At 35.3% G+C, this 14349-nt stretch overlaps 1 protein-coding gene across 2 annotated transcripts in view; it reads right to left on the bottom strand.

Annotated features, from left to right (window-relative positions):
• SPATA17 (spermatogenesis associated 17) overlaps positions 1-14349 on the bottom strand; it is a 101395-nt gene that overhangs the window by 46734 nt on the left and 40312 nt on the right. For both annotated transcript variants that reach the window (XM_075497424.1, XM_075497423.1), the window contains one exon: positions 9761-9884. In XM_075497424.1, coding sequence (XP_075353539.1) covers positions 9761-9884 — 124 coding nt within the window. The remainder of the gene's footprint in view (positions 1-9760; positions 9885-14349) is intronic.

Here is a 14349-nt window from a genome sequence, read left to right as displayed (position 1 = left end):
GAGCAAGAAGTTTGTTGTCTAGAAAAAAGCCACACAAATAGAGATTATGCAATTCAGATGCTGAAAAAGACAGTTTAAGTACAGAGACCTTCTAGCTAGTGGATTTTTGCATGACTAATGCTAGATGCAGAGGTGCTAAATGCTGTAATACATGGTAGATACAGAGATGCCACTATGCTATAATAACATATGCTTAGTATGAGTGGCATGGCTAGTAACAAGCTATTTAGAAGAAGCTCTGAGAAATATTGCCATGTCTACATGGATATGCCTTTAAACAACTGAGCCTGCATAGGATCAATCACAGAACAGCACTCAAACTTCACATCCTATTGTGTGTTAACCTCTTTCTAATGACAGATGATTTTTCAGTGTAAACTCTTTCTCATTTCTTTGCACAGTTATGCAGTTATCAAGCAAACTGAAATTATTTTATAATAAGAAGCCTTTAGGAAAAATGGAATTTGCAATACTGTCACAGAACATGAGTAACATTATTAATTTTTTTCTATTTTTAAGTTCATTCACTCACTATCTGTAAAAAATGGGATGCGAATATCTAGTTTGCTGGGAAGTGTGGCAAAGGGAGAAATTATTGATTTCTGCTGGAAGCACTTTCACTTACCACTTGTGCTAGAATGAGACTTATGAGAAGAGTGAATGGGAAGGAAGTACTTCTCACTGACACTGGGGAGAAATACATCTAGAATGGTGCATAGCCATCTATTTCTTATAGGAGGTAGCTTATGGTATTAGCAGATAGCACTTCCCCATCCTCTTCCCATTGCTCCCTAACCTACGGGGTTACCCTTTTCTGGGCATGAAGATCACCATGCTTGCCATCTTAGTTTTGGCTTTGATGGTACTTGCCCTTTCTAGGGAGACAACCACCATTTCTTAGAGAAAAAGAAAGGCTAATTGAAAAGGATATGAGCAAAACTGGAAAATCTACGGAAGTTGTAAACTTTGTCACTAAATTATTTTGGCAGAGTGTGCACCAGGTAGATTCTGGAGGTATATGTTTTCTTCTAGCACTTGCATTCTTTTTACATCACCATGATACTGTGTTGAGTGGCAGAATTACAGTCCTGAGTGTTCCCAGGATGAGTAAGCCCAAAGGGCAAGACTGGATGCAAATTCTAAGAGAACTAAAGATTTTTGATTGTGTGTGCAAATCACTTAAAGGTCATTTTTGGAATTCAGACCTAGTGGAACTAACCTTCTAGACATAAACATTTTTCTTTGTTCAGGTACAATGTCTTCCAGGATCACAAACAGCTCAGTAACTGGCTGAGCTGTTTGTCCTTCTTTTTGACAGAAACATTAAGCAACATTAACTGAGATTCCTTTCAAGTGAACTGAGATTGTGTCTATAGTGCCCCACAAGGTCCAAGAGTTGAATGATTTTCCTGTAGTGAATACCTGTGAATAGACCGATACATCTGACTTCCAATGTGGAAGTGAATGCATGAAGAAGGCTTGCTGATCAAACATACCTGTCACAAGTACTGTAAGAAGGATTTAATGTAAATTGAGAATCCTTTGGAAATAACATTTTATAAAAACAGAACACTGTAGCATGAAGTGCTTTATATACTAATGCTATTTAAATGTAGCTGCAAGCCTGCCTGAGAGCTAGGAAAGCTCACTCTCTCCTCTTTAATTTAAATGGGATTTTTTATGGTACAAGCTTTGGAAAGTACTCAGAAATATCTGACTTCTTGGCAGAGAAGTGATGAGTGGATATTAAACATCCACGGATAGGTGGGGATGTTCAGTGATTGGGGCACCTACATTAAAAAAAAATTAACCATTTTAGTTCATCTTCAGGAAGTATTAGTACTTATAATGAATGATAATTTCATCCCCTGAATGTTTTAGAGACAGGATAATAAAATTACAACAGTAAAGAGGGAGGAAATAAAATGTAAAAGGTAAGAGCTAATTCATTCTTCATGCTAGCTCAGTCCTTGGCCTTTCCTGAACAGACACTGCCAATAGTAACAAATTATGTATAATCATTTTGTGATGTGGACTGTTCACTCGGGACTAAGCTCAAATGACCAAACTTGCAGCCTTGTCTCTTAAACTGTGGATCTGAAGACCAAAGGCCAGAGCTTTATCCACTGAGTCCTCACCTTTATAAGAATAAAAGTGCCAGGTGTCCAGAGACAGAGTGGGTGTCAAACAGTGTCATTTTAGACCAATTGTTTTTCAAGTTCTTACAGGACAGCACATTAGGCTAGAAGCATATTAATCAGTTGTGTCTTCTGAATACTCATTAGCCTGCTCCGGGAAGGATTTTGCAGCTTTTTTTCTTCCTCACTTAGAACATTTACACCTGAAGTAAGTGCACTAACTTCAACAGAATTAACTCCTGATTTCCAGTAGTGTAAAAAGGGGACACACACAGTCAATGTATGTTTATGAATTCCCATCTCTGTTGACAGGAAAAATGTAATAAAAAATACCTTAGCATTGAACAGAATTTGAATATAAAATATTTTACTCTAGGAACTGACAAACATGAAATAATGACTGATACAATTGGTAAAAGTGATATAATTTTGAGTTCTACAATAACTACAGAAAGTCAAAATGAAACTGGTCTGAAAAACAAAAGCTGAAAAGTAATCTTGGGGCATGTTTTTGCTACCTTTATACACAAAAACCCTAATCCAGAGTCCACAGAAGCTTGCGAAATGACTCCCATTACCCTAAAGTGGAATTGCTTATGGTGTTACACAGAGAGAGTAAGAATGGAAAAACTTGGTTCTCATTGCTGAAATTAAAACTTTTCACTGTTATTCACTTGATGCTAACATTTCCTTCCTCCTCACAGAACATTATTCTTAGGTTTGTTCGGGGTTTTTTAATTGTTTTCTATAGTGCTAAACTCTTAAAGAGTTATTGTCTCACATATTTATGTCTCCCTGGAAAGGGTTATCTCAGTCAAGACTAGTTCCATTAAAAAACTTCTTTATTTTGTAGCACCAGCTATTATATCCCTACAAGTAATCCTTTCCAATGCATTAGTTCAATGGGAATAAATATGGGCAAATATCAGCCACGTCTAAACACATTAGCATTGACTCAACAGAGAGACAGTGACACACTTGAGCAGGCACTGAAAACTAAAGGAACTACTGCGATCCAAAAAGATAACTCATGTCTTGTTACCAGCAGTTAGTAAAAGAAGTGTCATAGATTTTGTAACTTTTACAACAAAAAGGGCCTATTATTACACACGGGCTTTGTTCTTCTCTTGCAGCTCTAAATTACCTAGGAGCTTATGAGTAGCATCTGTTCACAAGCTGCCAAAGGATATCAGGAGAAATTGCCACCCTACTAAAGATGGCTGGAAAGTGACGGATTGTACTGTTGCTTGGAGTGGAAGAGGCAATCCGCAGAACCTCACCAAATTGTGGAGAAAGAATAAGGCACTTTGCAGTTGCATATTCTCCTGTGATGGAATACCAGGGACAGTATACGCTGTGAAATGAGCACGATGCAAAACAATACTGCAAGGAGAATGAGTGAACTTGCTCTTCCAAGGAAGCACAATTTGAGAGCTAGTTAGTGTTGTGGGCCTAGATCTCTTATCACACTCTCTCTGTTTAGGTTATTCCTTTTCTGAGTATGAAGAGAGGCAGGAATTGGAGGAATACAGAGGCAAAAAGCAAACATCTTAATAATCCAAAAATGGAAAGCTCTACAACAAAATACTGCAAGTCCTTCAACTAACAATTGCGAGAGTATTTTCCCAGTAAACTGGGAGAGTATTCTTGGCATGTCATTATATTGCCCCATTGCCCCATTTTATTGCTCTTCCCTAGGCACATGCTGTTGGCCACTGTCAAAACTAGGATGCTGGGCCAGAGGAGCCTTCAGCCTAACTCAGTTAGATCTTCTAATTGATCAGGGCCCAACAGAAAGAAGATTCTGTACATAAATCAAGAGTAGGCATACACACACAACTGCATGATTAATTTTTCTCAAGGTCTCAATAGTTAAAGCATTCAGATAGATAGAACAGAAGATCCCACAGAACAGAGGACCAGTATTAACTCATCTAATCTCAGCACGATTTATCACAGAGCAGAAAGTCCAGGTTTGGAAACGAGTTTGGGACTCAGTCCACCAGCCAGAGCAATGATAAGGTTAAGCGATGCATGTACAACATCACATTTTCAATAATGTCAAAATACATTTTGTGATTGTGTGACAAAGCTTTCATAGACATCATATCACAAAGAACTTTGGCTTTCTGGACTAGTTTTACATTCATGTTCTCTGGCAAAAGGCAAATGTGGTTTATCTGTTTAGAAACAGAGGAAAGCTGCAGAAAAGAGAATTAAAATTCTCTTTTATCTCACCCAGTACTGTGGGATATATGGGAAAAAACTACAGAGTAAAGGGAAAAGATTCATTGCGCTACTGATTCTCCAATCCTTTTATCAGTGACAGGAGAAACTGTAACAGCAAAAGGCTTTTTCAGCGGTAGCACTCTGAAGACTGTTTCCATAGGAATCTTTTCCCGATCTCAATGATGTTACAAGACACACACCAGTCCACTCCTTCCACCACTTCTCCTGCTCTGGCTCCTTTCAGTTACCACTGTCTTCTGCTCCATACCACACTGTGGACTTGCAGGTCCTCTACCTGGGTAGCAACAGTAGCGCTAGCAGCAGCTGACAAACTTGCTCCCACTCACAGCATTGCTGCTTGCTCTGTCAGCAGATACTTAAACAATACAGGTCTGCATTCTAACTTGATACTGATCTTTGGATTTAGTCTATTATATACCTGATTCTAATCATCATTGTAAGACAAAGACCAACTGCAAAATTTCTTGGAAGGCTGGAAATACTAATGACAGGAATCATGCAACCACATGTTCCAACAAATATGGCCTCTTCATACCCACTTCTACAAAGTGCCATCAATGTGTTCAGCGATTCTATCTTTCATTGACTTTGAAGGCAGTTTGTCAGGTTTGTCCTTTGCAAAGGATGGCCCTTCCTACGAATGTCAGCCTTGCAAATATGACAAAGAGCAGAAGTAAGAACCTATTCAATGAGAGTGAATTTTGTTAATACAGAAAGGGGAACTACAGGGACATAGAAGGGTAATCTACATAGGTAAACATATTTATAATAGAAAACCACATTTAATAAGTAGTTCATCTATTAATGACAACTAAAAAAAAAGGATCATTATCATGGTAGTGGAAATAGCATACTGTGATTATGGACTAATAAGAAAAATTTAATTATTATACGTTTCATGTCCCAATAAGAAATTACAGTGCAGTTCATTATAAACCAGATAAAAACAATGAAAAAAATACATCTGCACTGTTATTTCTATTGTGTTACCAATAAGAAATGACAAGAAATATTCTTAACAAAGCCAAAGGCTTGTTAAATATGTACTGCAATTTTTATCACGTTCATCATGAAGTCAGAATTTATCAGACTGATACTGTAAAAACCGACAAGGAAAACATTGTTATAGATCTATAAATTTTAAAATCTGAAATACAAAGAATCTTATTTTTTAAATGGAATTTAGTTTGGAAGCCCCACAGTTGCCACCTCACAGATTTATTTCCTGCTGTATTTTACACTGGAATGTCTTGCAACAAGCAACCAGTAGGTGGAGCACCCAACATAACGTATCACGTGATAAGAAGGGCAGGGACTTGACCTTTGTGGGTGTTTTCATAATTATGAAATCAATCATGATTCATTATTATGAATCAATTATTATTCCCATAATTAAATAAAATCATGTAGGAGAAACTTCCTTCAAACAAAAGAAGCTCATGTGTGTAAGATGTTACTCGACTAGTTATTGATACTACTGGCATATATACCAAGTAGATTAAAAGCTCAATATTTCATAACAATGAAGTTTTAGACCTCATGCTTTATTTCTCCAGACCTTATTTGGCAACTAACTTAATTTAAATCAAATAAAAATTTACTTTCTTTTTTCAAGCCCACTCTTATGCCTACAAATAGGGTTATATTTGTGTTGCATGGATATTACTGGTACTACAGAAAAAAAGTATGTAGCTGTTTTTTAGTAAAGCAGAAAACTGTGTTTTGAAGTTGGCAGAATGCATAACATTGTACTTTCACAGAAAGACAGTCAATAATTACATTATTAATATAAATTATTAATATATATTATTCATAACAGCAAATTAACATTACTACTGTTAGTAATTATTGATTATGCAAATATCCTAACTTGTTTAACTTTCTTTTCTTTAAACGTCTTTGCTAAAATACTAACATTCTTTTATTCAAATGAACTGCTTAGTTCTTACGTGGATTAAAATGTTTGTGTAAATGCAATGTATTTCTACAAGCCGCAATGGGAAATAGTCATATTTGGGTAAGTTTCTATGGCAAAATACACTCAGTCAACTTTTTGCAAAAATATAGGACAATTGTAAAATATAGTATAATACCATACATTTTTTATCATCCCATGATTTCCCTGAATGTCATTTTCACAGCAATGGTAGTCAATACACACACCTCCCCCCCAAAAAGGTGGGGAACTGCTGACAAAACAGACAAAACAACTTAAATGTAGGTGTGCCTATATAATATTTTGTAGGCAGATCAAACTCTTTGTTCCTGAGTTTAAAGCATGCACACACTTATTCTGCCCATATTTTGAGCTGACCAGAAGCTGTGTAACTGCATTAATTCATGAGCTAATACACCGTGGCTCTCAACAGGGCTAATTAGTTTGGGTTCAGCCCCATGTTATAGCTCCAGATTGGCTTGGAAAGTAATCAAAGCAAGCTCACATCTGTCTATATAAAACTATGCGTATATACCTGGTACCAGTAACAACAAATAATGCATACTAATTCAGAGTTTGATATCCATTTCTTCCTCTTTTTTTTTTCTTTATAAAAGTAACAGTTTATGGAAGAAATAAATGCTTGACTAGCAAGTTAATTCATTAAAAAGACAAAACGTGTTGACCTCATCATAGGCCATGCTATTATATACATACTAGACACCGCTGTACATTCATGACACTAGCATTCTTAAGTTTTACTTTCTGAAATGTAAAATAATGCTAGCAATTAGGAATGGGCACAACCTTTTATATATATATATATATATATGTATTTATTTATTTATTTATTTATAAAATCTGTGGAATAAGAAGAGCAAATTCTGCCACCAGTAAAGGATTCAGAGCCTTTAAGGCCAGAAAGGATCACTGTATCATCTGCTACATTGTGCAATGCTACGGTGTTTGATCATCTCCCTGTTTAACCTGCAACACACTTCTGAGATGGGTTTCTGGGCTTCAGCTTGTAGGGAGTGGAAAATGGGACCTGACATGCCTTTCTTTACTAAAATTGAGGAGCAACAACTCCTTAATTCCTTTTGGTCAGTAAGGAAACACCCTTTTCTCACCCTTTTTGCCTGTAGTAAAACAAAAAGATTCACAACTATAGGATATATTTGAAACAATTATTGCAAATACAGATTTTGCAATGCTGTCCATATAACCTGCAGCTTTGATGCATGAGGTGGCTCAGCTCCATCATTGCATCTCGTTATGCATGGCAGGAAGGGAGGAGATTGTAGCAAACTTTAGCAGATCATCTCTACAACTCATTGGGCTTTAGTTAATACATGACTCTACAATAAGTCCAGCTCATCAGCCTCCTCTTTTCACTTGCTATGTCCCCTGCTTACAAATTTTATTTTTTTCCTTAACTCGCTCAAAAGTGTTGACTTTTGCTGCCTGGTTCTACTGAGACTTGAATGGACCTTGCTCAGTAATCCTATTAACTATCCTTTGAAGACAGCAAGATGCAGCTGTAGTCAGGTCAGAAGACCAGGCATATAGAGAATAAAATGTCAAGACACAGAGCATCAAACCAGTAAATTCTGCACTGAAATAATTTGCCCAGTATCTTAGCAAGATAACAAATTCTATAACTACGTGCAATTGTGGAATACAGACTTTGATGCAAGAAGTAGTTTATTTCATAAATATCTTTGCTGGTTTTCAGGTTGTCTGTAGGTGTTGATTGATTTACACTCATTCATGTTTCAAAATACTACCTGCAAAAGAAGATGAATCTTGGAACACAGTTCTGTGATAAAGGAAAAATTCTGTGAGATCTGAGTTCCAGTATTCACAAACCATCTCAGCAAGCAAAACCAAGCATATTTTTGTTCTGCAAAACACTGCTAGCTAAATTCTAATTTGGTAAAATTAGAAACCCAAATCCATCAGAACATAATAGTTACTGCTACCCTCTACCAGCAGTCCTCCAGGTGGATGGCTGAAATAAGGCACTACTTGCCATTCCTTAAAAATGCGTTACAGTTCGCTAAGCCAGTATCGTCAGAAGTTAACTAAGTTTACTAAAATCTTTTTAGACCACAGGTCACTCAGTGTCTCTGACCAGACAATTTTTGTTCTCCAGGTAAACATATTAATATTTATGCATTTGTTTACATAAATTGTTCTGTTCAAAACAAGAATTCCCAATTTTATACTGTTTAAAACAATATAAAAAGACTGCACAGATTATTCTTAATATTCTACATCTATGTCTGCACAAATCAATAGTTGTGAGCTAATTTCCATTATTAACTAGCTCCCCTGTCTAAAAGCCATTCAGAAAACTTTTTATGCTATTTTTTAGGAATATTTTACTATGCTATTTTTTTGCAAATAAAATTATTTTAATTTGATTTACAAATTGAGTTTTCATAACTGATATCCAGTTAATTAAACTGTATTTCTATTTATTGAATAGATCACAAATGATTCCAAAACGGAGGGAAAATGTAAATATTCTGTCACTAAGTGTCATGGTACTTTTCCTGCATTCTTTAAGATTAACAATTCTGAGACACAGATTATAATTTATAACCCATGAAAAGCAAGCACTTAGTTTATGCTACCATATCCTGATTGCACATTAATTCCTGATTCATATGAAAAACAACCAGTCACCAAACATTTATGGACACAAAATCTTTTTTTTTTTTACAAAAGTTCACAAAAGGGGACTAAAAAAAGGCAAACCCACAAGCTTTACCAATCACATCAATTTTGTATAAGATATATCCATGGCCATATTCACCTGTCTGTAAAGCAGCTTACATAAGAAAGCTTGAAAAAAATACCACTTTTACCAATACAAAACAAATTAATCAGTAAATATTTAAAATTTATGAGGCATTTCTATGTGAAAACAGTCACACTAAATAAGGTGATTCAGGCAGTTCTAGGAAAAGGTTTAGCTGAAAACCTGCATTTACAATCTATCCTAAAAACAAGCAGAACACAGCACCAATCCAAGCATTAGCTCAATTAAAAAAAAGGGAAAAAAAATGAAATCCCTTCTCAGCTTAATAACCTGTTAGTTCTTGACAAGTGCAACAACACAACAATAAGCCAGTCAAAATGAGTTTTTAAAGCGAGGTTATGCCCTTCGTGTTGTGTTATCACAGTGGCAGATCAAACTGCTGACTTGGACTCTTTCTGCCAGCAATGCTGATGCTGCCTCTATGAAGCTGCTGTCACGGAATAGTCATGGTACCTGCTCTTGCCTATAGAAAAGCACTAAATTGAACTCGAAGTAGTGTCTTTGTGATATCTTTTCAACAAGTCATGTCCCATTCAGCCTGCTAGTTTATCTCTGTCAGGCTGGGGGCCCAAGCGGTTTGCATGAGCTGTCAGGGACAGGTATACCAACCTGCTCAGTGCTAAGGAGGTAATGCATCTTTCGGGCTTGGTATTTCTTCTCCTTTTCTTTCTTTTCTAGGTCTTTCCTTTTCTCTTCATTTTCCTTCATTTCTGCGTATTCTTGGAGTTCATTCCTGTAATAAAATAAGTCTGCTAATTATATTACAACATTAAAAGATGTGCTAATGTTTTATTTTACTTTAACCCTTTCACAGCTTCATAGTATTCTGCTATTATGTATTAGCAGTATACTGACACCACCGGAATGCAAAATTACAGTTCATTCAGTTCCACAGCAGCAGGATTCTACATGGATATAACTGAAGAAATAGGATTAAAATGATAAAAACTATGAACAGTATATTAGTTCATATTGCTTACTCTTTTGAAGAGTATATCAACCTACGTATTTTTATAGCTTGATAAAATAGCATTCATAGATGTCCTTTTTTTGTCTTTAAGAGTCATTTTAGTGTGAATTTCTCTAAGCAGAAGTTATTATAATTTAGTGATTTTCCTTCAAATGGTTTCAAAATAAAAGTTGTTCACTTATGTTTCAGCTAGTGCCTTGCAACACCTCCTTCTGATCTGCATACGGGGGAGACCTTATGGAATAAGAGAGGGTAGTAGACACAGGATAAGAGTTGACGTTCACTCCTAGACCCTTGAGCCTTCTGTAAGGTTGAGAATGTAGGCATAGAGAAGAACTGGATGTAAACCTTTTATGTGTGCAATATCCTTAAGAGGAGTTTCCGTAGCATCAGGCTTCTTGCACAGGTCATTTTCTACTCTGTCCTGATAGCAATGGTACAGGCCACCCCAAGAAACAAGAACGTTAACTGCCTCATGAGTCACCGCATGACAGAGGTTTGCAAACACATAGTGTCATCTAAATGGGTGGGTCTGTCTATTCAATAGGTCGTAGAAAATTCTTTCGTCATAAAAGAAATAAGGAACTGTACCTAATACCAGCTTTCAAAGAATGGAGAAAACTCATGATTTTAACTGAATGTTTAGAGGAAAACTTTAACAGAAAATGGGAACAGATTTCCTCCTCAATGGCTTTTTTTCATACAGCCAGGCTTGCCATAAATTATGCAAACAGTGGAATGAATTAATGTTCTATAAGTAACGAAATTTCGTGCTATTGTGCACGGTGCATGTGTATGGAATTTTTTTGACCCAGTTAAAAAAGGTTAGTTTGATTAACATTTGTTATTTTTGTTATTAAGAAATGGCTAGTTCAAATTAACCTGCGTGCCAAAGACACCAAGCATATTCAGTCAAGCATTTAGATTGTTTAAAAGTTAATTAAGTGAGTAAATTCTAGTCTTTATTTTTTTTAAGCATGTGTGTATATGATAAAATAAAAAGCAAAGAAAAATATACTATTCACATATATGGATAATTCAAATATTCCAGCAAAACAGATTATTTAGAGAGGTCCACATTAATAGTCTCGGTTGTTTTAATGAGTACCAAATAAGATACTCTAGGACAAGGGTCAAATCCTGTCAGAATATGCACATGAGTAAGTTTGCTGATATGAATAATCCCATGGGAAAGTCATATTGCTCCTGAAAGTGTTTTAAAGACTGCGACTCAGACTTATTCTTAATATTTTAATTATCATAATGTTAAATTAGTTCATCAAAATTGTGAAAGAGCAATAATTGCTTTATAAATATGAACACTATGAAATCACACTCTTAAATACAAGTTGCAATGTAGAATTTTTATTTGTTTCATGCCATCTTTCAAGTTTTTATCAACTAAAATAAGTAAAATCTTAAGTAATTAAACACGTTTTATTTCAAATGTAAAAGAAAAAATAGAAAGGAAAGGAAATAAATTAAAGATTGGAAAAGATGTATAGGTCTGTTTCAATCTCTGGAAATATTTTTTGTTGCAGTTTACTGTTAAAGGCTGCTAATACAATATTTCATACAAGGTTACTTATGAAGCACACTGACGTTTAAAAATCACCATGCTATGCTTTTGCAGCAGTGTAATTTTTTTCCAACATAAGATTAAATTGCAAAATAAATGAATTACTTAGAGTGGCATGGCCCCCATTTTGCCACCCTTCTCTTGAAAATTGCTTATTAATATGAAAAAAGAAGTTGGAAAATAGCCTGTTTTACTTTATGTATAGCATTTTGGGGCCTCAAAGCCTGCAGAGCCGGACTAGCTGCACATTTTAGATTGTGTTGGCAAGCGGGGATGATGACCTTTCTGACCTGCATCTCAAGGCTATTATTAATCGCTAAGTAACCTGGTAAAGCCAAACAAATTTGTTTCCATTGAAAGGATCTCTATCTGTGTCTGAGAATTTGTGCTGTACCAAACAAACCTCATTAACTGTGTCCATTTTTGACAAAGAACTAGGAGTTGAAGAGATTGGTGACCTTTCTTTGTCCTTAAGGTAAAGATTTCAGAGTCACTGCATGTAGGTACATAAGCATTTTTACTTGGAAACTCTTTGTTCTCTATCAATCAATCATAAAATGAATAAATAGGCAATGCATACAGTACCAACTTTGTTCTTTTATCTTATGCCACTTTACCTTCAATATCAGAGTATATGATCCATGTTTTACATATTTAATACTATTTCTTGTTCCTTTTTGATTACAGAGTACTGCTATCTATAACTGATGAAATGTCTATTAACATATTACTATAGTTTATTCATGTTTTTATATACTCATGTACTTCTTCCCAACAGTGGATATGGAAGCTTTGTTATTTAGAACACAACTGGTGAGGAAAACCCCCAATTCATGATCTTTTTATACAGTACTATCATCCAAATCGTCATGATCCTTCCTGATTATCACATGTCCTCATTAATGCCGTACCATAATCCGTTTAAAAGTGTGACGTTTTTTAAGCAGTTACAAATCATTTTCAACATACTTTTGCAGCCTACACATTTTGTCAGTTGTGCTAAAATATTTCTAACATGCATTATACTGCTCTGTACAGTTGTACAGAACATGCAGACAATTCTGTCTCGGGGATAATAGCTCCCAAGATGATTCTCTCCTGGGAGGCAGTACAAAATATGGGGTATGTAGTAGTCCAAACATTGCTTGACTGGAAAGCATAGATGGTTTAGCATAAATATAGATTTATTCTAAAGCTATTTGAGCCTGAAACTTTCATGTCTTTTACTATACTTTCAAGAATTTGAATAGGAGCAACAAAAGCAGAGTATGTAAAAGTAGTTGGATATGAATATACTATTTCACACATTAGCAGATTGATACTAACACGCTATGCACTGTGCAGGGGGTTTCACTGTTACCATAGAGAAAAATGTGTATAAGCATAAGTGATATTAAAGACATAAACTTAGACTTCCAAATAGAGTTAGACTTCCACATAGCTTACATGTAAATCTGTTTATTGAGAAGTTTCATGCTTGTGACCTTCTACATGTATGCCTTCGCAGAGAAAATAAATCCAAATTCCATTAAAGTCAATTGAAAACTCATTGAAATTAAATGATCTTTACGCTTACTGCCAGCCTTCTCTTTGCTCATACATATCTTAGGTTCATTGAGAAATAGTAAGCAATCTTTTTGTGGGACTATATGATATTATGAATACTAGCTATGATGCATGATACTCTGTGGACTCTGGACCAAGTTTGCTTCAGGATGAACCTTTCATGGTTCAGTGTGAAGTGGGAGAATTGAATATGGGCAAATTGTTTGGCCTGTGTTTTTAAAGCTTTACCAAATTTTGGGGGAGAAAAAGAGTTCTGTAAATGCAAAACATGTTTTAGGTTAATTAATAACCTTGTTCTACTTTTATAAATGATCTGTCTGTTGCATGCCTCATAGTTGGAATAGTACTGCTTATTAAACTGTTATAACTGAAAAAGCGGGTAATTTTTTTAGCACATAATCTTTTCATGATCTTAAACTTTATCTCAGTATATATCCAGCATCTACTGCATCTTCCTACAAAGCTGGCTTCCCATATAAGCTTAGTCCAATCAGAGTTTCTCCCACACAGATTTTTATAGAATATCTTTGTAGAAGAAATATGTGTAAGTTTTGACAAATGTAGTGTCTTATCATGATCTGAAAATTGTTCAACAAATCAGAACAATATCAATGTTTATTAATTGAAAATAGGCATGGCATTATCAACATATGTGCTCAAAACCCACAATTAAAAATTATCTTGTGTAACAAATCTGTGAAGTAGCTATTGATTTGTTAAAGATAAAATTACTAGGTTTATACAGTTTGAAAATAAAACACTTTCATATGACAAGGTAACTTATTGTTATTCTGATACTTGATTATGCAGTAGGCAGTGGTGTTGGTTCCAGCTATGAGATGCAAATTCCGTTGACAGTGCTCCTGCTGTCTGTATAAAGGTTAAAAATACACATATAATATTGTTCCTGGCACTTTTGGAAAGGTCTTCAAGTGATGATTTCAGCAATATACAGATTTTCATAATTCTGCATAGAACTGCATCATTTTTCAAATTCACACTGACCTACATTTATTGAACTTTATCAAACTATTGCATTCTGTTTGCATTTTCACTGGCATTCTGTGGTCCTTTGACCAGATA

This window comes from Mycteria americana, chromosome 3 (genome assembly GCF_035582795.1).
Source record: "Mycteria americana isolate JAX WOST 10 ecotype Jacksonville Zoo and Gardens chromosome 3, USCA_MyAme_1.0, whole genome shotgun sequence".
Lineage (NCBI taxonomy): Eukaryota > Metazoa > Chordata > Aves > Ciconiiformes > Ciconiidae > Mycteria > Mycteria americana.
The sequence above is the reverse complement of the archived record's forward strand: the minus strand, read 5'-3'. Positions and strand labels throughout refer to the sequence as shown.